Source organism: Acipenser ruthenus, chromosome 7, assembly GCF_902713425.1.
Source record: "Acipenser ruthenus chromosome 7, fAciRut3.2 maternal haplotype, whole genome shotgun sequence".
Lineage (NCBI taxonomy): Eukaryota > Metazoa > Chordata > Actinopteri > Acipenseriformes > Acipenseridae > Acipenser > Acipenser ruthenus.
This window is the reverse complement of record NC_081195.1, coordinates 65,059,672-65,086,687: the sequence shown is the minus strand read 5'-3', so window position 1 is coordinate 65,086,687 and position 27,016 is coordinate 65,059,672. Positions and strand designations below refer to the sequence as shown.

The 27,016-nt window shown below is 40.6% G+C and overlaps 1 protein-coding gene across 12 annotated transcripts in view; it reads left to right on the top strand.

Moving 5' to 3' along the window:
* Positions 1-27,016, top strand: part of LOC117415139 (neuron navigator 3-like) — a 283,877-nt gene that overhangs the window by 156,668 nt on the left and 100,193 nt on the right. For all 12 annotated transcript variants that reach the window (XM_059027613.1, XM_059027614.1, XM_059027603.1 and 9 more), the window contains one exon: positions 26,732-26,849. In XM_059027613.1, coding sequence (XP_058883596.1) covers positions 26,732-26,849 — 118 coding nt within the window. The remainder of the gene's footprint in view (positions 1-26,731; positions 26,850-27,016) is intronic.

Genomic DNA, 27,016 nt, shown 5'->3' with positions numbered 1-27,016 from the left:
GAATAACCTACCAATGGAGCATCTACTATCAACCCTCTGTTAAAGTCTATCAGATCAGCTGTTGATCGTGAATGTAACTGGCAGGGAGATACAGCTTTCATATACTACGAAATACACAATTACATAGCTGTATCTACTTTGTACATGAAATGCTGTGCTACATATGACATATTCCTAATGTGTTTTTCAGTCCCATATATGTACAGAGGCAGGCGATGTGAAAGAGAGACCGAAATCAATATTATCTAGAGGCTGCTGTGAGAAACAGGCAGAGCCTGAGAAAATACAGAGTGTCTGATTCCTCAGGAGGGGATTATATTTTTGGAGGTCATATGTGAAGGTCAGCTCACTGCAGAGTGCTTGTTCATTAGGGAAGGTTTTGGAGGCGTATTGTAGAAGCACATCCGATCAGCCACTCAGTGTTAAAATACACCAGAGCTTTTCTTTATAAAACTGAGCAAGCAAGATATTTCAGTTTTTTATTTTTCTTAAAAATATTTCCCAACATAAAACCAATGTCACCTTACAATAATTGATTTTGAGTTTCAGTGTTTTAAAATAAAATATCAAACAGAACGAAATTACAATGTACCATTTGTAATTCAGTAATATGAGAGAATTGGTCAGGGGTCTGAATACTTTTGCAAGGCACTGTATGTATGTGTGTGTATATATATATATATATATATATATATATATATATATATATATATATATATATATATATAGTTGTTTTTGTGTAACAGACGTTTAAATCATGTGTAAAACCTGATGCTCTTTTTTTCTTCTATTTTTTAAAGCTGCAAAGTCAATTTTGCACTTAAATGGGTATGGTTTCCAGTCGTCCAATCAAGTTTTATACCAGTTCTTCAGAGGAGGCCTGTTTTTTTTGTTTGTTTTACTGTAGTCTAAACTGATTTTTATGTCAGTGTGGTGCACCTGCTTTCTTCATCAGACCCGCTCTTCCAGACATGAATCTGAGAATTCCGACTGGGATGTGACTTTAGTATATATGCTATATTGTGGGTTAACCTGCATTTAAAATCATCCACCTGGCAATTTAGAGTAGTCCATAAGCAAGAATACAGGATTGTATTGCCGGTAGAGATGTATTGCAGTGTGTCTGTCTGTGTGTGTGTGTGTGTGTGTGTGTGTGTGTGTGTGATACATTCAAAGTTACTGCCTTTAGTTTTGGGTCAGGTATACTGTATTGAGGCTGATCATGTAAAGTTTCCAGACAACGGCTCACAAACCACAACACAACATAGATGTGCCAGGTTTACGTTTACCTTTGCACATCACACTGTTGGGCTGTCTCCTGGCTTGCTGCCATTATTATTTGTCATTATTTATTTATTTAGCAGGCGCCTTTATCCAAGGCGACTTACAGAGACTAGGGTGTGTGAACCATGCATCAGCTGCAGAGTCACTTACAACTACGTCTCACCCGAAAGACAGAGCACAAGGAGGTTAAGTGACTTGCTCAGGGTCACACAATGAGTCAGTGGCTGAGGTGGGATTTGAACTAGGGACCTCCTGGTTACAAGCCCTTTTCTTTAACCACAGGAACACATGACACAATAAAAAGCCAGGTTTTGCACACAACTCCATACAAAAGACATGACCTAGTCTCTCTTGAGTATTAAAAACAGTACATTGCGTTACTGTCTTTGAAAGCTGCTGTTTACTTAATTCACTCGGCAGTGCCCTTTGTCTAGAAAGCGACAGCACAGTTTGAAGCCAGTGTTAACATATACAACAGATTTATTTATTCAGAATGCATTCCCTTTTTTGAATAGCCTTATCTGGACAGCTACAGACTCGAGATGGCTTCACAACAGCAGGAGACATGCAACTGAAACCTCAGGGGTGAAATGGTTCAGAAACCCTTTTTCTGTGGCAAACCTTTTATTAGAAATATCTATTTTTATATGATGCACAGACGGTTTGTTTTAATGAGGTTGGACTGGCCCCCTCATTAGCAATATCCAATTGTTTCTTAGTGTGCCTGCAGGTTATGCGCAGTGTCTGGTTTCCCTTCCTATTGTCCATGTTGATTATTGTCACGCTGATCACCAGGGAATCCTAATCCACAACCTGTGGGATACTTCTCCTCTGGTTTATGAAAGCTTGCTAACCAAAACAAAGACATAAAACACTCTGGTCAGAACCAAAGTAGAGCCTCGGAAGGATTAAGTGTCAAGGATGAAGGAAACCAGCATTATAGTTATAATATGGCTAAAATAATGTTTTACCTTTTTTTCAGAAGTCTATTAAAAAAAAATTCCAGCTGATAAACAGCTGGAATACGGAAAACAATTGAATGCTGCCCCCAAAGGGTAATGCTAGCAGGACCAGATGTCTGAACTGATTTGTATATTCTTTTGAATCAAGAGCCGGGCGAGTGGCCGGAGTTCATTTATTATTGAACTAGAAGACTAGTTCAAAGAGTGTAGATACCACCACTGTGTTTTAGCATACTGTGTTGTATGTACTCTGTGCGCTACCATTGCTGGTAGTGTCATGTGAGCTGTTCAGTGTGTTGATATGTAAATAAATCCTGTTCGCCTGCGGGGCGTATCAACTTCAACCTCCATCTCGATCTCCTGCCTGTCACTCAGCAGCGAATGCACGCACCCACACGGCAGACAGCTACCCTTGTCACAAGCATTAATACCCTGTATATTTCTAAACAAAGGATTTAGGGGAGCTCCCTAATAAAAGCTGAATCTCAAAACAATAATTTAATACAGGATTAATTTATCCAACTTTGTACATATCCGCCCTTACTCTGGTCCCACTGCAGTGAGATACACAACGGGCTACCGTAATAGTAAAATGTAGCATTGCAAATCACCTGGTTGCTTAATGGACTTAGTTAAGTACTAATTAAGTACTGCCAGTACATGGCAACTTGGTTCCTCGTGGACGAGTAAATAGAGTAATAGAAGTAGCACACTAGTTAAACTTGATACAAGTCTTTGACAGTGACAAATGTGTTTCAGTACAGTAGAGGTAGACCAGTAGTGCCTCTTTGTGTTTTGTGATGGATACAGACACTCATGAAGTGTGAGCAGTGTATTTAATATCAAAGATTAGTCACACTGAAACTTCCAAAGCACTCTAGCTGACTGATTAGAGATTTCTGGCTAGTTGCAAAAGTTTGCATCATGCAGTTACTGCCTACGTTTTTCTTTGCAAGGCTTTCAGCTTGACTAGCTTATTGAAAGTGTGAGCTGTAAGTGTCATGGATTAATTTTGCGATTTTCCCAGGCATGTTGTGCTGATACAGCCGCAGGCGGAATGATAATCAGCCTTTCCTGGTCTGTCAGCATGCTGCTATTATTAAATATGCAGGCTGGACCGGTGGAAATTTTTGTTGACCTGTCAAAAAGCCTTCGGCATGGTCAATCATTTCTCTTTTCCCAGGGAAATTGTCATCTGCAGAAATGTAATAAGTTGGGAGAGATCCTATATCTGTCTGACAAAACACTTCTCAGTTTTACTTGGAAAAAGGTGGGTCTGTTCAAGGAACCTATTTTATCTTCAGCATCTTATGAACAATATCCCTTGACTTTGCCACATCGTCAGTTTTTATTTCTTAGTCTGACGGAGCCGTTATTTACTTTACGCAGTTCAGAGTGATAGAGAGACTGCTGCACAATCAGACTTTGATAAGCTGCAGAAACAGTTCAACTACAAATCCTAGTCACTGAAAAAAATGAAATGACACCAGTGCCAGAAAAAGCACAGCTTTCGTTCTGAAGAATTGCTGTGTGTCCCAGAGTGACAACGCTGCAATTAATGTTACAGTACATTGATTATGCAAGTCCTGTATATAAAGCTGTCAATGAAATAACACTTCAGCTAGAGCATCCTCTGCGGTTCATGTGTGGTCGTCGTAGTGTGTTAAAATGCAAGAAGTAACGTTAACCAGGTCTTCACATTTACATTCTCTCAGAGAGTGATGATAGTAAAGTGGGTTTCCATTAAGAATAGTGATTCCACAAATCAGTGTGCAACTTAGCCTGTAGACGACTCGAGTGATGCACGTAGCAGCACTTAAAATTGAATATTTGCAGACTCAACATGCTTTAAATATTCTGGTTCTTTTTGCCCGGTGACCACACACAGAGCTTGAAGTAGACATTAAGGCTTCTAAATGAAAGCCCTCATGCACTTCAGTGGTATTTACATACCAGAGAGAGCTCCCAAACAAATCACTTTTTTAAAATGGTTTTCCATTTTGTGTGCACAGGTATTCCATACAGGTGCATGCTGGCCCCAATTCGAACCTGGAATATGCATCTATTGCTGCTTTATCAATCGGTATGTTTACATGGCACAAGTATTCAGAATATTAAGTATTTGGAATACTACATTTATTCCGAACGCTCTGTATGCCTGCAGGCAGAATTCTCGTATTCCTTTTATATTCTGCGTTTCCATGGTTAGCGGTATATTCCTTTAATGCCATTAACGCATGTGTACCTTTTCTTCCCACTGCAAACCAAAAGAGTGCTGATTGCAGTGGAATAGTTTTTTGTTTATTGTGACGAGCTGGTGGTGTCGTATATTTCTGTTATTTGTTTTAGTTTTTTCAGATATGGAATCTGATATTTTGAGATTGTGTAGATGCTTGTGGGTCTTAATTCAGTGCAATGTGTTCACTCAGACATGCACACTTATGTCTTTATTAATATAACAAGGAGACAGATTGAAGATGAGTTGCCCATGTTTAGCCAAGCACATCGTCAACAGAGCCTACAGTAAACAAATGCACAGTAGAATAATAACCATAGAAAACCATAGTGTGTGTGTGTGTGTATATGTCATCACATGCTTAGTTGCTTTTTCAAAGAGCATTTGATTGAATTTCTTTTAGAGCTGTGATTGTATATAAATAAGTAAATAAATGGTTTTAAATTTGGATGTATATTTGCAGATCTAGCATGTATTGATATTTGTTTTCTGTATATTTTGTACTCAAATTGTAAGAGCATTTTATACTGCATCTCTACAGCGCCACAATACCTACTTGTGTGTGGCACTTTAGAAATTTTGAAAAATAAACAAATAAATATATAATATGTATGTGATGGCTACTATATCACAATGTGATGACATACTGACACAATTATTTTCCTTCAGTCTCAAGGTAACTTTCTTCTTCAAACCCGATGTCCACACCACACCGGTGTGATAGTGCACCCTGTGAGACAGTGAGCCCCTTACATAATAAATACATTGTTCCTTTTTGTTTTGTAATTTTTGCTACTTACTAGTTATATACAGTGCTACACTTAAACAATAAAACATTGATTACAACATCTAGTTTTTTATACACTTATCGTCAATTTTGTAATTCGAGTAAAAAGTCGTGTGAATAACCACACCTACAGCAAAAGCACAGCTGTGGGAAAAGCTTGCAAAGAGGAAACTGTACAATATGTGCTTTGTTTCTTCTTCTAGTTTTAAAAAACTCAAGGTTTTTTCCATCGTCTCCCCTTACATTGCATGGCGTGCACATGTTACAGGCACACTGCTGAAGGCACACTGCTGCACTATCTTTGAAGACAAAGGGCAATTACCCAGTATGGTTGAAGTAAGGGAAAATTGGTAGATTCGCCCCACTTCTGTTTTTTTGCTTGTTGCTTTATAGTACTGTGCTTTTCAAACTTTACACCGATGACGAACTTGATCCACAGTTCTCTCAAACCACCCTTCATGATTGTTTCCGCCATCCTTTTAAACACTTCTGCACATCTCTGTTTCTTGCCATCAAGCTGTTTTCCGACTTTAATAAAAGTGATGTCTCCTCATCAGACCAAAAGTAGCTGTGTTTTCTCCCACATGGCATCATGTTTACTGCTGTGTGAGTATTTGTTATTGTGTGTGTCTGTTGTGGGTTATGCTTCATAGCTGGAATATGCTGTTTGCATGATTTATATTCCACTAGTATTCTGAATATGCAGAGGTGGAATATTCCTCTTCATGTTACGAATATGCTGTTTACATGGCGGAATATATATTCATGTTATTCAGTATTCCGAATATTAATGGCCATGTAAACGCACCGATTGTAATTGTTAAATTGCAAGAATATGCAGGGGGGGGAAACAAATCTAGATACTCTTACTTGCTCCTAGCTTGTGAGTGGTTTTAACATGCATGTGCTTGGCTTCCCGTGTAGGATGGGAATGCATTTACAATACTGAAACTCTGTAGAAATGTGCATTACTGTAATATTCAGGCTGGCTAGGTCCCTGGTTCTAATTCCCGCTCAGCCACTGACTAACTGTGTCTGACCCTGAGCAAGTCACTTAACCTCCTTGTGCTCCGTCCTATTATAAGTGACTCTGCAGTAGTTGTTGATGCAGTTCAACCCTTAACCCTTTGGATAAAAGCGTCTGCTAAATGACAAATTAATATTAATAATCTCTGAACTGTATCCCTGGACACTGTTACCATCTCTGGTAATATCATTTTAATCAATAGGAAGGAAGATATAACAGTAAGACTCCACTGATGAAAAAAGAGCAGTGGATCTGTCGTGAAATGTCTTGCTATTTAAAAAAAAAAAAAAAAAAACTCACATGGAAATTTTGTAGGCAGCTTATATGATCAAGGGTGGTAGTGTAGAAGGAACTGTGTGTTCTGTCTCTTTCTGTAGATACCATTAAACCTGATAGAGTTCTCACATTTAAATAGTTCATTTTAACCTCCAACAGACTGCCAACATGAGTGCATATTGTATTGTCATTCTGACCTGGCACAGAAAAGATAATATTAGGGAGTACTGGAAACTCTGCAGGAAATTACTTTGTGTGTTCATAAATCCAGATAGTAACGTGCACTGTGCCTATCTAGTAGCAGCCCCAAAATGAAAATGTGTTTCATTGCAGGTTAGGCCTTTGCCTGTTTCTTGGAGGACATTTTAAAGAGGAGTGGAGGCAGTGTCTTCAGTATTCAAGTCTGTTGATAGCTAGTACACCACAGTTTGAGATCCAGTACTTATGACAAAAACAGAGCAAAATAGAATTGTTTTCTTTAGTCCTGGTGGAACTGAAATGATAATCGAAGAGTCAGGAGTGAAAAGGCAAGACAAATCCAACCCTGTAATTATTTTACTGTCTTTCAACTTCAGAATGTGTAAAAGTTTCATTAAAGCGATGGCCTAAATAGTATCATTTACCATGATATGAGCTGCTTTGTAATGTATCTGCCACCAGCACTGTCTTTAGTATGTGTGACTTGTTCTGAGAAACCCAGCAAAGTGGGAGGAAGGGATTTTCATTGTCCTGCACCCAGTCCTGGTTTTAGCAAAAAAAATAATAATAATGTTGAGACGTGTTACTAAAACGATCAGGTGTAATGGACCACAAAAAAGAGTAAAACACCTGGAGAGGTTTAAACATGAGAACGATGTGAAGGGAGTATGGCACAGGGTTTAAACATGAGAAGGATGTGAAGGGAGTATGGCACAGGTCGCGTACATTTAGACGTATTGGCAAGAAGATGAAAGCGATTCTTTTGATTCTTGTTATTGCTCCTACAGTAGGTTTAACTAAGGGTTACATTGGATGAGAATGTACATCATTGTAGTAAATAATAATACTAATGCTTTGCTGTCCCCTTACCTTTCTGTGATGTTCGTAATCATTCTACGTTCATATTGCAATTACTACAATGATCTTTTTATAAGTCTGTGTTTGGTGCTTTTCACTGTGAGTTCAGAAGATGCTGTTCAGTTTTTTTTTTTTTACCTGCCATAGATATATGTTATATAGGTTAGATCCCCAGTGTTTTTATGGAAGTGCAGTTAGAGAACTAATAATAGTTTAAAACAACTTGGTCTTTAACATTAATACTGTAGTGGCCTGGAAAGTTTGTTTCTTCATTGAAAAGTTGTTTTTTAGGGGGCACCATGCTGTTTTAGATGCCCCATTTGGATGAGCTGTTAAAATCAAGGTCTACTAATGTTTATAAAGATCCATTGGCACTTTTTCAAAGAACATCAGGGGTGGTAGCCTCATTGTCCTTGACAAATTCCTTGGCAAATTGAATCATCTTCAGATTTCTCTATCCTCGTAAATGAGGGGATAGAATATTCTTGGAAATTGGATCTTTCTTTACCATCGAAATAGATCCTGTGTTCAAAGGATAGAATCCAGTATATAAGATATGCTAGCTGGACCGTATGATGTTCCTGCTGTGAAAAGCGCATTCCCTTGACTCTTATATCGCTGCTGTACAATGGCTCTGGGAGAGTAGCAACCATATCATGGTACTTACATTCACAATGACACACTCGTGTGTACTAATTCGAAACTGTTGCGGTATGTCACAGTGGAACATAAACAGGAAGGCGACTTTTCACCCAAAAGCACAAGGAGGAAGTCTCCAGAGAGCTGCACATCCAGGATGGCTTCCCTCAGTCAGCCCTGTTACTTTTTTGAGGGGAATTTTTAGAAGGCCTGAAAGGAAATCCTGAATGACTGTGGCCCAGGCTGCTGCTGTATCTCCGCCTGACCATTGTGTTTCTTGGTATGACTAAAGCTGAGGAAGAGTTCATTTCTGACGCACACACTGAGAATTTACAAGATCACTTACTGTTTTACAGGCATCATTCATAGTGGAATTGATACATGGCCTCTTGAAGTGAAATTAAATATAGCATTATGTAAGCTTCACAATGTACCGCGGCAAATTTGTATTTTTATACAACACACATTATTTTTATGAATTATTATGAAAATCATCAGCTCTCACCAGCTTGTGTCTCCAGCAAGGTCTTGTACATAGAAGCCATAGGCTCTGACTCAGAATTTCTCATCTAAAACGCCATGCTGATATTGTGCAAGAAGTATCTGGTATAAAACCCAGGGTTTTCAGAGAGCTGTGATACGCAGGGAACCCTGGTTCAGTACCAGGAAAGCTGTCTGACTTTGCTGCTCTGAATTGCCTCTGTCAGCAGACATTGAGCTCCCCCTGCTGGAGGTTTATCAGGACTATACCCGCAGTTCCATGAAGACACTTTAAAATAATGGCTGAAAATTCATAATGAATTCCGGCTGAATAACTACTACAGGAATAACAACTGAATAGCTTATGCTCTTCTTCCAAGTTCTCAAGGTATACATTTTGAATTCAGCCCTGTTAATTCATGTGAATTTAATTACCTGGTTTCATTATATGGTTCATTATGAATTTGCGGCCATTATATTAATGTGGTACCATGTTTATAGTTTTTGACATACATACATACATACATACATACATATACACACACACACACACACACTATAAACATGGTAACACATTAATATAATGGCTGCAAATTCATAATGAAAGTCTTAGACATGTTGCATTTTTCTACTCTGATGCATTATGAGTATGGGTCTACTTAAATCACGGTAAATTTACGTATTTTTCACGGGTATGTTGCGGAATAAAATGAGGATTTCGCGGACATGTTTAAACATTAAATAAACCTAAGTATAGACAGTATTTCAAAACACTAAAAAGCCTAAAAAATAGTGGTACTTGCTTCCTTACTAAAACAGAGTGCTGGCATTTGTTAAAGGCGAGTATGCAGCATCCCCCTGCAGTTGACTTGCCCATACATTTAGACTGCACGTTCTGCATCCACTGAATTGGTTGGAAGTTAAAGGCAAAGCTTTGCCAAGTTACACAGACGTGGAAATTGATTAGAAACAGCCCCAAAACTCGGTTACACAAGGGCGGGCATCTAGCATACTGTAACGATCCGTGTATTGTGTTTGTGTACTGTATTCCCTCTTGTTTCTACTGTCTGTTAATGCCGCTGTATTGTGTTCCTCTCCCCCCCGTCTGTATTACCTGTAGCTGCGGGTTCGCTCTGTCTCTGGCTGTGCGAGCTGCCCCTGTCATAGGCTGTTTGTTGTGTGTGCCCATTGGTCCTGGTGTGCGGCTGGGGACCAATGGGGTAGCTGTTCGCTCTGGCACCCGATTAACATAAAGGGGCGGGGCTCAGCTATAAAACTGGTCGTTGCACGCTCATTGGGTCAGTGGAGAGCAAGTGGCGAGAGCAGTGGGCTACAAGAAGTTCATAAATAAAGCATTAAATTTGAAAGCGGCGTGTTGTCTTTGTCTATCCTGCGCACTGCGAGGAAACGCTACACTGGTGTCAGAAGCGGGATCAGTACAACGAGTGATCCAGCGTTGAGCAGAAACAGAAGACAAAGATGGACCAATGGCTGTGGTACGAAGCCAGGGCCGCCGCGTGAGAGAGAGCCAGGGCCGCCGCGTGAGAGAGAGCCAGGGCCGCCGCGTGAGAGAGCGCCAGGGCCGCCGCGTGAGAGAGAGCGCCAGGGCCGCCGCGTGAGAGAGAGCCAGGGCCGCCGCGTGAGAGAGAGCCAGGGCCGCCGCCGCCGCGTGAGAGAGAGCCAGGGCCGCCGCGTGAGAGAGAGCCAGGGCCGCCGCGTGAGAGAGAGCCAGGGCCGCCGCGTGAGAGAGAGCCAGGGCCGCCGCCGCCGCGTGAGAGAGAGCCAGGGCCGCCGCCGCCGCGTGAGAGAGAGCCAGGGCCGCCGCCGCCGCGTGAGAGAGAGCCAGGGCCGCCGCCGCCGCGTGAGAGAGAGCCAGGGCCGCCGCCGCCTGCAAGAGAGCCAGGGCCGCCGCCGCCGCCGCCTGCGAGAGAGCCAGGGCCGCCGCCGTCGCCGCCTGCGAGAGATCCAGGGCCGCCGCCGCCGCCTGCGAGAGAGCCAGGGTCGCCGCCGCCGCCTGCGAGAGATCCAGGGTCGCCGCCTGCGAGAGAGCCAGGGTCGCCGCCTGCGAGAGAGCCAGGGCCGCCGCCGCCGCCTGCGAGAGATCCAGGGCCGCCGCCTGCGAGAGATCCAGGGCCGCCGCCGCCTGCGAGAGAGCCAGGGCCGCCGCCTGCGAGAGAGCCAGGGCCGCCGCCGCCGCCTGCGAGAGATCCAGGGCCGCCGCCTGCGAGAGAGCCAGGGCCGCCGCCGCCTGCGAGAGATCCAGGGCCGCCGCCTGCGAGAGAGCCAGGGCCGTCGCCGCCGCCTGCGAGAGATCCAGGGCCGCCGCCTGCGAGAGAGCCAGGGCCGCCGCCGCCTGCGAGAGAGCCAGGGTCGCCGCCTGCGAGAGAGCCAGGGTCGCCGCCTGCGAGAGAGCCAGGGTCGCCGCCTGCGAGAGAGCCAGGGCCGCCGCCGCCGCCGCCTGCGAGAGAGCCAGGGCCGCCGCCGCCTGCGAGAGAGCCAGGGTCGCCGCCTGCGAGAGAGCCAGGGCCGCCGCCGCCTGCGAGAGAGCCAGGGCCGCCGCCGCCTGCGAGAGAGCCAGGGCCGCCGCCGCCTGCGAGAGAGCCAGGGCCGCCGCCGCCTGCGAGAGAGCCAGGGCCGCCGCCGCCGCTGTCTGCGAGAGAGCCAGGGCCGCCGCCGCCTGCGAGAGAGCCAGGGCCGCCGCCGCCGCTGTCTGCGAGAGAGCCAGGGCCGCCGCCGCCTGCGAGAGAGTCAGGGCCGCCGCCGCCTGAGAAAGCACCACTGCTACCTGCCTTAAGAGAGCTACCGCTGAAAGCGCCAGTCCTTTTAAGGGCTCCTGCAAAGGGCGTGACCAAGGGACAGGAGCAAAGAGAACCGCTGCCGCCTGTGGGAGAACACTTGTGGCCTGAGAGCGAGCTCCTGATACTGGGGTACCGAGAGTCACTCAGCTCAGCAGGGAATAGCAGATTGCCTTCCGCACAGCACGGCCCGTCGGCTCACCCACCAAAGGCCCTGGATGGAAAACCGGACATGCGGGGAGGGGGTCTGTGTTTCAGGGGTGGAGGTGGCCGATCTCAGTCATAAGCTGTATGGAGCCTTGTGAACTTTTTGGGGGCAAAAAGGCTAAGGTGGGGGTAGTGTAACGATCCGTGTATTGTGTTTGTGTACTGTATTCCCTCTTGTTTCTACTGTCTGTTAATGCCGCTGTATTGTGTTCCTCTCCCCCCCGTCTGTATTACCTGTAGCTGCGGGTTCGCTCTGTCTCTGGCTGTGCGAGCTGCCCCTGTCATAGGCTGTTTGTTGTGTGTGCCCATTGGTCCTGGTGTGCGGCTGGGGACCAATGGGGTAGCTGTTCGCTCTGGCACCCGATTAACATAAAGGGGCGGGGCTCAGCTATAAAACTGGTCGTTGCACGCTCATTGGGTCGGTGGAGAGCAAGTGGCGAGAGCAGTGGGCTACAAGAAGTTCATAAATAAAGCATTAAATTTGAAAGCGGCGTGTTGTCTTTGTCTATCCTGCGCACTGCGAGGAAACGCTACAATACTTTAATAAAGTCAATGTATGCAGCACGTTCGTTGTCATGTTATTTGTCCCATCCAATGATTTATTAGTACCGAGTCAAAACAAAGAAGACGTGGCTATTCGGGTCTAAAATTCAAACTGTAAGCAGCAGGTTGAAGCGAGGTGGCTGTGCTGGATCGTTTTAGTACTGATTTAACTTGCAGACAGGAACACTTCTTGTCTGCGCTGACTTTGCAGTTTGTTTTCTGAAAGCTGCTGTTTATTTTACGTTCTATTCAGCAGCCTCTGTAGTAGCCTTTTGTTTAATGTGTGATTCTGAAGCTAAATAGCGATCGAACGTATTTTATCCAAATACTCATTAAGATATGGAAAACAATTATGCATGTAGTTTATTTGTGGAAATAGCTTGAAACGATCATTAGCCGAAATATACTTTGCTTTCTTTGTCGTCCATTTCTACTATTTTACCTCCAGCTCCAATGCTGAAAACTAGATTTTATCAACCTAAATCAAAACAACGCAGCGCAAACTTTGTCCCGTCCTCCTGCACAGTACAGATCACATAAAAGCAGTAAAGACGCACTGATAGGATGAAAACTTTGTCATTTGAATAGTAAACAAGAACGTTAACTGCTTTGGAGAATTTTTTTGTGTAAATGTTATTTGTGGACGTTTTTTGTTTGTTTGTTTTTTGCTTAAGTGCAATGCACACGGGACAGCGAAGAAATAAAAACAGGCTATCTAAACAAGGAAGATACGTAGTTTGCGTCGATTGCATTGTGCAGTAGTTCATTTAAACGCGGTTTCTTTTTTTCACCTCTCCGTACTTGTTTTTATGCATTGGTCCCTAAGAGGTGAATTTCGCGGTGACCACTCAATTTCACGATTTCCGCGAAATCGCGAATTAGTTAGGTCCCTAATTATGAGCATCAACAATGTACTCAAAGCCTCCACAAGTGTTTTCTACTATTATAACAACCTTGACTTGCATAAAGAAGGAAAAACATTGAAGGAAATAGCCTCACTCGATTTTCAGGGTGTGGTATCCGAAGCATAATCAACAAATACAGAGAAACATCATGTGTAATTGACAAACCCAGGACTGGAAGACCCAAAAAGCTGTCTAACAAGATGAGCAATACTTGAAGATAATATCCTTAAGGAATAGAAAGAAAACAAATGTTGAATTGACAACAGAACTGGCAGAAAGCACAGATGTTGTTGTCCATCCATAAGCAGTCCAAAGCACCTTTGACCATTGTTCCATAGTCCAATTTCTGTGTTCTTGTGCATATTTTGGCCTTTTAGTCTTGTTCCCCTTTCTTAACAGAGGTATTCTTACTGCAACACATCCTTTAAGTCCTGATTTCCAGAGTGACCTTCATACTGTTGATTTGATGGACAATGACACCTGTGCCTTCTGCAGGTTCTGTTGTCTATATATATATATATATATATATATATATATATAATGTAAACAATAACAAGTAGTTGACATGCCGTCAAAAACCTATAAATACCTCCAATGTTTTGATTCAAACACAGACTCCCTTGAGAAAGATATGTACAACATATCGAAACGTTGGGCAGCTGGCTCTTTGAGCTAATATATATATATATATATATATATATATATATATATATATATATATATATATATATTCAGTGTATTCATGCTGTCCGTTATATGCTGCTACAGTGCTTCCAATATGTTTGATTTATTTTCCAACAGTTTATCAAAAACTTTCAACTGTTCAGATTAAGATTTACAGCCCTAGAGATGTTGCAATAAAATGGCCACGCATCTTCAAAAGTGGGTAATCATAAGAAATTACAGAGTAGTCATCATATATATATATATATATATATATATATATACTGTATATACTGTATATATATATATATATATTAAGTATGACAAATACTCGCTGTGCACTGTGGGTAAGATAATGTGCAAATGTTGCCCTCCAGAGAAATGTATTGTGTGCTGACTAAATTTATTGAGGAAAACCACACGTGTAGCAGCCCAGCTGGTGCTGTAGAATGCAATATGGATGAAAAGAACCAGGCAAACACAACAGTTTCGGTACTGGGTTATGGGGAGGTCTGCCTGACACTGAGAAGAGATTACCTCATCTTACACAGGGTGATCAAAGACTTACATTTTTTGCTGGTTTTGCCATCATGATAATTTCCCAGCAGGCCAATTAACTACGTGAAGAACAGTGACTAAAACAGCCCCTATATTCACATTTGTTCCATCCTACAATTGTATAGAGTGATTAACATAATTTTACAACAATTTAATTTTCAGATTTTGTGTATGACAGCATAGGAAAAAAAAAAAAAAGAAATCTAATACAGCTGTCAGAAATAGACTTTAGTCAGTGGAGCAAGTGGCTAGGGGTGTTGTAACAGTTGTGCATATTCCTGGTTAGGCCATTTGCTGGTTTGAGGCTGTGGATAACATTTAGAGGAGTTGTATTTGCCCTTGAAGACACCCTCACCGAGATGAGAAGTGAGCTCGGCAGATGACTGAAAGGTAAGATTGAAATATACAGAAAGCTAAATGCGTTGGCAGTGTTTCAGCGTGGAAGACAGCTTGCGTTTCATCTGAAGATGGTTGAAAAGCATTGGACTGGAGGGTATGAAAATGCTCACAGCTGGTAAAAGAAAAATAGGCAACACTACTTTGTCTGATGAACAGACATGGCACGCTCCTTCCTAAGCAGGGAAAGTCAAGATCTCAAGGGAAGTGCTATGTATTATGTTTGTTTAATGGGGGAAACTTTTGAATAGTTTGTGGCAGAGTCATGTAATGAGAGCACAAGGTGTGGGAGTCTCCACTGGCCATGTGTGGGTGTTCTTGGGACAAAGGTCACAGTTCAGGACTGCTGTGACACTGTAACAAGAATCACAATGCTGTATGACTTCACTGTGCCTCCCTTTTATATTTCAAATGTAATTACTTCTGAAGCCTGAAATTCTACTACTACATGAACTGATGGTAACACTTCAGGCAATGAATGGGAACACAATAGACAATTTACATCATTAGGGTTTGGGATAAAGTTTTTATCAAGAATTCATGATTTAACTTATGTGCACTACTAATGTAACATTATTTAACAGGTTTCATTCAACTTAATGAAGCAAAATTAGTTAATTCTATAATAGGGTGATGCAAAACATTTGGCCATAGGTGTATGTAGTGGTTCTAGGCTATAAATGTTGATGATGATGTTTTTAGGAATCCCTTTATCAGTCACCTGACTGATCTCTTCTGTGACATATGTGGTTCAAGCTGTGTGACTCATCCAGCGCTCCTAGCGGTAGTGCTTTAACTAGATGAGCCACTCGGGGACCCCTGTGTCACGCATTCTCTAATTATACAGCTTGTTTGCACTATGTTTGTACAGGGTCTTTACTAAAAGCATTTAAATCATGTGGAATGGTATCTTGCATTATACTTAAGACTAGGGACTTTAGCTAGAAGACATACAGTAGACCTATTTGTATTCTGTTTGTATTTCTATAAAGTTGAATTAATGTTTCCTCAAGAAATTCTACTTAGTTTATTTTTAATCCATTGCCTAGCTTATTTAATATCAAGCTCGAACGGTGCAGAACAGTCATCCCTGATCCAGCTAAGTCCAAGTTCCTGACTGATCAAATTAAATTAACGCCCAGCATCCACACCTTTTGCTGTCCTAATAATATTCCTAACTGTGCCTGCCGGGCAAGGATTGAGAAATGACTAATGTTAACAGGTTTTGACTCCCCTTGTCTACGTGGGTGACAGTGGGACCCATCCTAATTAAAGAGTACTGGAATGAACAAATAAATTTAGCAGGTTAAGATGGCCAGGGAAAACTAAGAACATTTATACTCTTCCTGTGTGTGGCCAGCATTGACTAAGAGAATGCCTCATCAAGGTAAAGCATGTAGGAAATGGAGGGAGGGGGTATTGGAAAAACAGTGCTGTTGCTCTTATTTCATGCATAGCTTATGACACAGAGCTTATTGCTTGATTTGTGCAAGCACATGATTGAAACTATTAGCACATTGCTGCCAGACAGAGGAAGCACAGAATCTACACATTAGCTTATTAGAGGATAACATCTGGAAGAAAAATGGGCACCACATTTTACAAGATTTTATTTATTTATTTATGTATTTATTTTTGCCTGTGGAATCGTGCCAAGAGAAAATGTCAGTTTAGATTTTTGTTTATTATTTATTTTTAACATGTGGTCTCCAGTTTTTCTCCTCAATGGGGTTTGCAGGCCTTTGTGGAACCGTGACCACAAATTGCATGTTTTCTGTTTCCATATTGCACTATCATAATTTATTTACAGTAAAACACACAAACTTCCGAGCAAGCTACTCATTACAGTGCGGGCACTGCCCAAAATATCTGTCATTGGCTAAAAAGGAATGCCTGTAACTTCTCAGCACCAAGTTGTTGGTTTGGTACTGTTAACTTTGGTTATATTTGTTTTGGCATCCATTTGAGGTTTTGCACCATAGCTTGGCATCTTTTTTTATTCAGTGCCTTTTTTTATTTCGATCTCTTTTCTTTGTGGCATTGGGACATGATCCTTGGAGCACAGCCTTATCTCAATTTACCAGAATGAATGTGGTCTCCAATTTGGGAACCCCTTTAACTACACTGTTTTATTCTGTCTTTCTACACGAACCAGATTTCAGATAATTACCAATAATGTGAGAAGTGAAACAGGTCTGACATGCGTTGTGTCACTTGTGTGCTGCATCCGTTTTCACAGGCACATGTACACAGACGTGGTGTTAACTATACTGAGAAATATGCTGAATATTCATTTAAAGGATTTAAAGGTAATGAAAAAAATCCAGTAAATCTTACCAAAAATGTATTGCCATCACAGTGACTTGAGCAAGATTCACAGAGTGCCCCTTGAATACCATTGTCATTGTAGTTTTGCACTCTTTCTTTACCAGTGCTGGGCCTCTTCTTAGTTACCAGTCACCACTTTTCCTGTACTTACAATTGTACAAGAAGCAGAACGTTAGAAAGTTTTCTTAAATAAAATAAAAAATGTGTGTGTGTGTGTGTGTGTGTGTGTGTGTGTATATATATATATGTATTTGCATGCAAAGTGGTGTTATAATAATGTAGATAAGAATTACTGTGATTTATTTAGCTCTATGTGCTTTTAAATAAGTATTAGTTGACAATGTTGAGCTACCATATGGTGGTTACCTTTATCATCAGAGGTTTTATTTTAATTCAAAGGAGAATATTCTTTCGTTATGCATATTTATATTAGTGGTTTTGGAACGGTCCCTTTTCAGTTAAGTTACTTGATATATCATTATTTTTGTTTTCCCTGATATGCAAAACTAGGAAATTACCCAATATGCAATTGTATTATAATGGCTCACCTAGACTGACCCACAAATGCTGAGATATTCATTAATCTCTGTTGTTCTCTTGGACAATACACATTCACTGTGATTAAGAACAGGTGGTCGGTAGTGGGCAGGTTGATGAAACTTAAGGCAGCAGAATTATCCGTTATGCAATTTAACCAAAAAGAGGTCTGTAAACTGCTGCATTCTCATCGCAAATGTAGGTCGTTTGCCAAGGCTTACTCTGGCAACAATAGAACAATGAGAGGTTACACATTAAGCCACGTCTTTATAGTATGTACATCGAGGATGCCAGCCAAGAAAGAGGTTTGTTTTAAAGTTTTCACTGAGACAGAAATTGGAGGGAGATATGCCAACTCTGAGTTAGGGTGGGGGGTCTACATGCAGTTTGGTACCACGACAAACTAATTAGGAAAGCATGAGAAGTGCATAACTTAAAAGGGAAGCTTTAAAATGCAATAAAAATATATGGTTATACACTGTTGCTGCTCTGCTAGACTCCGGATACTGTAAACAAGCTTCCTCTAAAGACTCCATGTTTCATTAAGTCCTGTAACTGTCACTGCACTACTAACGACGTTGGGGATGCTGGGTCATTCAGTGTCAAATCAACCAAAATCCAGGAAAATCCCTGCCTCAACATTTTGATTTTGCATATATTTTGAGTAGTGGAAGATATAGTTGAGGTATGAAACCAGGCCAAATATTTAAGCTCAATGATGAAAATGTGCTGAGATACACCCCCTTTTGTTATGGTGGGGGTTGGGGTTAGTGATACTTGAAACGTATCTCATTTTGGAGTGATTTTGAGAACCTAAAAATTAGATTTTACATGTCAGTAGCCCTATGACTTCTTCTGTACAGATAGCCAGGGAGGTCTTCTGTAGAATTCATGCAAAAGAAGTACCATCGCTTTAGTATTTCTGTGATGCTGGGGGCCTTAAAATTGAAAGATTGTCCAATTGTCAAATTCCTGAGTGATTTTTAAGTCCTTCTAAAGTAGAAGATATATCACTTTTCATTGCTTAGGTGTGCTCATAATTTAACTGACTCTCTGTATGTAGCTCTGCTACTGTCTACCTACTTTACTGTCTGATTTATTGACCCCCAAAAAAAGGCTTCAGGTTGAAAGTATGGAAAATGGGCTAATGAGCTAAAGGGCTGAAACCCTGTGTGGGACACAAGTTAAACTGACCATTGGTGGGCTTATAGATGAGGATCTGAAGGACGTGTGGTAAAACAATTGACTTGGTAATCTGTCTCCTTCACAGTTTAATAAATGTACAAACATGAACAACACACGTTTTGTTGTTGTGGGTTATATTGTACAATATTAGCAAATAGTTTGAGTTTAAACCAAGAGAAACCATAAAATGTGTATAAATAAATAAATCCATAAAACCAAAACCATAAAATGTGTATAATCTTTACATGCAAGTAGTTTGTCATAGGGCTTATTTCTGCTTTGTTGCCATCTTTAAAAATGGATTCTTGCAAAGTTCTGAAACAAGCATTCATGAGTTATAGATGAGCGTTTGAAGGACTTGTGGTGAAATAAGCACATTTTCATCATTGAGCTTAAATATTTGGCCTGGTTTCATACCTGACCTGTATCTTCCACTACACAAAATATAAGCAAAGTCAAAATCTTGAGGTGGGAGGCTCTGGTCGAGTTGACGCGGAATGACCCTACTTGCTTTTTCACATTTTGACTATATGAACCAGAATACCAAATGAGAGAGGAACTAAATGCTTTGTTGCTTTGTTCTATGAAAGATGCACGGTAAATACATACTAATAATTACTACTAATAATAATTTACATACTAATTACAACAAGTTCTGTAAGACTTTTATATAAAGGGTAATAATGGTGTGACCTTTGTCCCCTAGCAGTATGAGGATTGCTTATATAAAATCATGAAGCACAATATTTTTTTTCAAACATTCTGCATTGCCCAAAGTCAGTGTGTCATTTCAGGGAAAAAACAAACTAACTAGAAGCCAAGGCCAGTGTGGTGTTTATTCCTCGGATAAATGTCCTTGTCTGGGTTTCCTGTTCCACGGCCATTCTCATTTTGAAGTGGTTAAGTACTTAAGATCCTCTTGCCAGCAGAAACCATTATAGTAACTGGTCCTAATTAAGGACTTTGGCTGGGCCAAGCAAGTCATATTTAGTGCTCCAGCATGGCTTCTCATAGGGTCTTTTGAAGTGTGCAAAACATTATTGACTGACATGTTTGAAGAGAATACGTCCACATTTTGTAGCGCCCCATTAATGCAGTGCTCTGGAATGTGATTGATTTTGCTGGAGTGGAACGTGGAGAACTACCCTGCAGCGTGTTAACTTTTGGATTAGGATTTCGTCTCGTATAAGCCAGTGTGGACTTTGTAACACATGCATCGACTGTGCAATTAAGTGCCCATCATCAAATATACAAAATCCCAAAATGTGCAAAGTGTGCTCGCTGGCACAGACATATTTTATCAAGGCTTGCATGCCAATTATGCCAAGTCCAGTTGTGACACTTTTATGTTCACTGCCTGGGTAAGGTGTAAAATGTACACATTCTGTTTACTCTTGTACTTCAAAATACTTCCAGCCCACCAACAGGAAGCACTTCATAGCTTCAGCTTTGTTTCTTCCTCAGCCTGTGAAGGAATCCACGAGTCTGCTCTTGAGGGATCCTCACAGGATACACTGGAGATCATATTAGTTGCTCTGAGTGTGCAATACTTATTTTTTGCTTAGTGCTTGAAGGGGTCCTTTCAGTGCCTTGGGCTTAGCCTATATCAGCATAGCAACTCATCCAGGCTGCAGAAAGAAGATGGGAAGTATGCATTAATAGTACAATATATCAGGTTTTGTTAATTTTGAATTTTGTAATATAAAATGATAATTCAAATTGCACATATACAGTATAAATTCAACACAAATAAAAAAAAATACTTTTATTTAAAATAAGGAAATATATCAAACACATACAATTTTTAAATATAAACAAAATGACTACAATCTGGTTGGGGAAGGATTGAATAGTGCAAAAGGAAAAAAAAAAAACAAACACTGTATACCTTTAAACAGTGCAATAAAAAGTGCTGCTTTAGCCCACTGGAATATAGTTTCTCTGTATTTCAGAATTGTGCCCTTTTAATATGCATGAATATGGATATCATTTGAATGTGTTGTGCACGTCTTCTGGGGTGTTCACAGAAAGCGATTCAATATATTCATCTCACTGAGGTGTTCCTGGTTAAACAGTTTTAAACAAATACAAATGAAAATATGATTGCTGATCTGTGGCCTACTGTCCTTGTACAAGTATACCGCAGCGGAATTTAGGAACTGCATCTCCTCAATATTCTTCTGGGTAGAAAAGCTCCCTGTGTCCCACTGCTACCAAACTACTTAAGGTAGTATTAACATTTAGGATTGTACATCTCCAAGTACAGTGTCATTTACTGAATGCTGCATTGCAGTATTTTGAATATTGAGCATTTTCTGGGGAAACCAGGGAAATAGAGGCTTGTTACTGGACATTATTAGACTGGTAGCATGTACTGTACATGTTTGTACATGTATTATTGCTTTTATATGTATTGTTCATATTATATTTAGTCTATACTAGTTATTATAGGTGTTTTACTGTGTTTTTATTCAGCACTACTATGTATTAAAAATGAAATTGAATACATTTCAGTCACTATATTATCCCTGAGTTATGGAATTTCGCCCATGGGATTTAAGTCAAGACTATAGAGATATGAGACTCACAGCTGCTGTAATACTTCTGTATTACATTGTAAAAAATACTAAAGCCTATTTTTTTTGTCACCGTTATAATTAGTATACAATTAAAAAAACAAACAAAAAAAAAAAAACTGTTGATGTTGCAGAACTTTTCATAAACTACTTGCAGCCCTAAAACATTCTTCAGTGTTTGCTAGGACTGTAGTTTTGCTACATTGACATTACTCTTCTCCTTGTTTGCACTGGATCAAAAACTCCGCTCAGTAAATCAAGCCCATTAACTTCATGGTACATTAATAGTCTAACAGGACTTTCTACAAAAAAAGAAAAAGAAATACAGGTTTTTCACTTCTGTTACAATTATAGCTTGTTAACCGGATACTGTAATTGCCATACAAGTTGGCTTCCAATAAAGAACGTCTCGAAAGCAGGCTACTTTAGTGATGGAGTGCAGCTGGGGGACCACTTAAGATGCAGTAAGCACATATTGATGGATGAACCTCTTTCATTTCCTCTGAAAATAAAGACCTGCGTGCGTAAGATACAGTTTGGCTCGACAAGCTACACTCAGCATGCACGCTCTGACAACTGCATGGCTTGCTTGAAGTGATTGGTGATGAAGTCAGCTGATAGCTGAAAAAACAATAATTGCAGATTCTCAAAATCTGCAACCAAATGATCACGTTAATGCCATGTGCCCGTTTGACCGCTTGCTTGGGTTATTGTTCAAGTGGCTTGGGGGAGGAAGATTCCTACTGTCTGCTGGAACTCGCCCCACAATTGATATTATGCAGCAGAAATGAAAACATTGTACTGCTTTGCTAAGCCTTGCCATTTTCATGGTATAAAAACTCAGATTCAGTTTATTTCTTACAACACCTTCAAACTGCAGGCTGAGATCTGTGTTAAAACAGTTGCTGCTGCTTTGTAGACACAGAAAGCCTGCTTCGATAAAACAGAGCTTGTGAAGTCATGTCTAACCTCCTGCTGTCATAGCTGAAGCATTAACTAGGGTGAATGGGAGCTGGTGTCCCTAGAGGAGAAACTACTTTTGAGGTAAACAAAAGGGACTATTAATAAGGGTTGCTTCTAAAAGTAATAGACCATGCTGTAAGTGTTACTGTATTTGTAAACCACTTGCATCCGTCTGAATGCGGACAGTAAAACTCAGTTTATTTATTTTCAATATAATTGTGTGTGTGTGTCATCTGTAGGTTGGCAGACTGCTCTTTTTAATTTCTTTCATGTCCTTCTGCAAAGATGGGACAGACTAAAGAGACTGCTGGCAATGAATACAGTGATCATTTTGTGCATCTGGTTATAAAACTATTAGTTTGCGTTAAAACCATGCATTTGCCTCGCTGTGTTATAGATATATATATATATATATATATATATATATATATATATATATATATATATATATATATATATATATATACAGGTAGTGGACACAAAAATGGAAACACCAATGTAAAGTCACTTAATAGGGTGTTGGGCCACTATGGTATCCTGCTCTGTGGAGTTCTCAGCGGACCGTTTTCGATGAAACTGGCTGCTCGTGCCCCAGGTTGAAATTTGCAGTCAATTGATCTGCAGTTGCTCACCTGTTTTGCCTTGCACTTCGAATTAATGCACGGATATCACGATCCTGGAGTATGCGCTTCCGCCCACTGTTGCCCTTTGCTGATGATGTCTTTCTTTCCCTCGGAGTTCCATGCCGACATCACCTTAGACACCATTGCTCGTGAAACATCAGCAAGTTGAACTGTCTTGGTCACTGAAGCTCCTGCCAAATGCGCCCCAACAATGACCCCTCTTTCAAATTCACTGAGGTCTCCTCTTACAGCCATGCTAACCATAATTATAGGCAACCAGGCCTGTCCAACATTTTTATACATGACCCTAAGCATGCTGGGATGTTATTTGCTTAATTAACGCATGAGCCACACCTGTGTGGAAGCCCTTGCTTTCAATATACTTGCTGTCCCTCGTTTACCCAGGTGTTACCATATTATATATATATATATATATATATATATATATATATATATATATATATATATATATATATATATATATATATATATAATATGCTGCTTTGGCTTTTTCAGCACTAGCATGTTCTGTGGCCAGAAGCTTCTCAGTTCCATCAGTTAGCTAACACCTCCCAGTGGAAGTTTGGAGCTACTGCACATTACTTACATTACCTGCAAAACCGATAGGCACTGCAATGTGACCAGACTATAAAGCAATCCATCTGCTATCTGCAAAGCAGAGAGTATGCTGAAGAATGACTTCTCTTCTGCACATGCAAGGTACAATGAGAGGGATAGGGAGGCACGGGGAGGCTGGATTCATAGTTTTTTTTGGGGGGTGGGGGGGGGTGGGGGCGGGAACGACCTGCTGATTTGATTAATGAGTCTGAGCTTCTCTATTTGACTTATGTGCCGGCTGTACAGTGGAAAAATGAGGCAGGGTTAGGGCAAAACATGATATAGAAAGAAAACGAGCGAGTCACGCTTATTACCAGGAACAGAAAATGAGTCAACGGACTGAGACAGAGGGGTACAGTATGATATTCCTAACTGAGTAATCCACAGTTCAGGGACTTGAGACTGGGACAGTTTTGTTTAACAGGCTGCAGATTCTTGCTGCAACAAAAGCCCATCTTTGGAATTACAGATGCTGGAATGATTTTATGAATGTTTTGGGTCGTGTGGGAAACAGGGTCAGATGCATTTCTGTTATTTATTTTAGAAATGCCTTGTAGATCATTATGATATGCAACTGTTGTGTTTCTGTGGGGCTTGACATTAATTGTGTGTGTGTGTGTGTGTGTGTGTGTTATATATCTTTCTATATACTGTGGGAGCTTTGTATTGATATCAGAAATCATTTAATTCTAAAGTATTATTTTTATTGGACTGTATACTATATATGCCAAGCTGACTGTTTAATACAGGCATGTACATTCTTTTTGATTATGTTTCAGTAGAAAGAAACAAATGATAGGATACTATACTTGAAATGTGGCCCCTTTAAGTGAGAAACAAAGCTATACAGTATGTGTACAGTAGCTTTAAATACATTTACAAAAATGCCTGCAAACAAACCTAAAAAAAAAAAAAAAAAAGCTCTTTAGTATAACCGTATCACCTGACTTTCAAAGACGACACTTAATTTATTTAAGGGTAATTAGTGGCAATTTCCTATGAGTCACATCAAAAGTATTCACTCAGGAGAGAAACAGCAGTACCCAATCCATTTCATTCTCTACTGACTTCCTTAAATGCTTAAAGAATTAGTAAGTTAAACAAGCAGAAAATGATTTGGAAAGGAACAGTATACCCGGCTCATTTGTGCCTTGCACCATTCTTCCAGCACGTATGTAGATGCCGGAGGAGTGTATTGCTATATTTGGGTATTTGTTACACTGTTTAATTTGCTTCCTTTCTCTGTGAATAATAAATGGGGTGAATAAAGAATGTGTAAAGGAAACCAAAGCAATGCTGATTGACGGCTCCTTTCCTAGAAGTGCCTGCTTGGATTTAGTTTTTTTTCTAACAGTTTCAAATTGCAGTTTTAATTATTGTGCCTTCTGAGGTTAGAAAAGACTGTGTAAGCAAACAGGACCACACAAATGCCAGAATGAAGCTCCTGCCCTTAAACTTGTGTTCGTGCCAGAGCACAGCCTTGCACTTGACAGATAAGTCATGAACGGATCATTTAAAACTAGGTATATAAACTTGCAAAAGAGGATTTTTTTGGAGAAAGTTGAGAAATCTGTGCTTTGAAAGAACAGGCAGTGTAGAGTTAATGAGACTGTATAAATGTGATTTAGAAGCTGTTCTGGTGTAAGAAGTTGAGAGTGTGCGACTGTGGCACTTCACTTGTTCCTTTTAACTTTATTGAAAAAGCTCAAAAAACCACAACAAATAAGCCTTTGAAATTGTGCCCTTTTGAAGCTTTTCAGAGATACGTTATCAAAAGAGAAAGAAAGGGATACCATTAATTAGACACGGAGGGGGTAAAAATGTCTGTTTTATTAAAATAAGAAGAAAAAGACATATTATTTATTTCTTAGCAGATACCCTTATCCAGGGCGACTTACAAGATATCATTATTTTTTACATACAATTACCCATTTATACAGTTGGGTTTTTACTGGAGCAATCTAGGTAAAGTACTTTGCACAAGGGTACAGCAGCAGTGTCCCCCACCTGGGATTGAACCCACTGCCCTCCGGTCAAGAGTCCAGAGCCCTAACCACTACTCCACACTGAAAACAGTTAACAGCGAGTCACCAACCAACTTCAGCTATGGAAATGCTTTATCCAAAAGCAATCCCGCTAATTGATGATGTTTATGATGTTTAGTGTTTCCTTATGGAATCAGCGTTGTATACATTGAAGTGGGTTTTCCTATTTATAAACTAAACTAGCTAAACTAAACTAGTTGGTGAAAAATAAACTATGGTGTGGCTGCCACATAGCTAAATGAATTAGGTGGGAACTGAATAAACAGTTGGCTAGGTTGGCTAGGAAGCTGGTTGTTAAAAAAAAAAAAAAAAAAGTGCTTTACAGGAATTGAAAACATATCCAATATATTGTTTACTGTATTGCAATCCCGGAGTCATGCTACCACATCTGCAGAGTTTCTATACCCTATATTTGTGGAACTTCTTGGGTGTTGTGGGAAATACGAGTGTGATTTTGCATTAAGATACACACCTCAGAAAGCACTATTTGGCCCTTCCAGGTTGAACCTCATCTCAACCATATTATACAATTAATTGAGGTTGCTTTATCTTCTCCTTTTCAATACATGAGGTGGTAGTTTTTTAAATCGGAATTTGGAGGCTACATGCAGGTTTCCAGACAGGTGCTAATGTTTGTACTCCAAAGTGATCTTGTAAACAAGTTGATAAATATTTCTTTCAGTCTGCTTAGTCATTAAACACAGTGTGCTGTTTCCAAAGTTTGAGATGAATTACAATTCCCCGAAGTACCGTACTGTGGTAAGCTTTTCCTGTTTCTTGCGAGTTATACTTGCAGAGAGTAGGGGCTGACTGATTTGCGACCAGCACTTCTCATAAAAAGAGGCTGTGTTTGTTTTCTTGTGTGGTCAGAATGGCCCTGGTATTTAAACAAAAGTGACTCATTTCTAAAATAGGAAAATCATAAAAATCTATTTAGCACAGGGTTTCCTTTTCAGCAATAGCTGGATAATGCAATCCAGAATAACCTCCTCTTTCACATTTAAACCGACCATTCTTTATCCTCCTTATTCTCCCCATGCAGATTTACACTGATTGGGCCAATCACTATCTTGCCAAGTCTGGTCACAAGAGGCTGATCAAGGACCTACAGCAGGACATTGCAGACGGAGTTCTATTGGCAGATATCATCCAGATCATTGGTAAACATCATTGTAAATATACTACTATGTCTTGAGAATTTTTCAATCCAAGGGAAAGTGGCAATGGCACAATATGTCGTGAAGCTGGGTTGTTTAAAAAAAAAAAATAGTGTTCTATGACACCATGTGCCTCCCATGTGTGTGTTTTGCTAGCTGAAGTGGCTCAT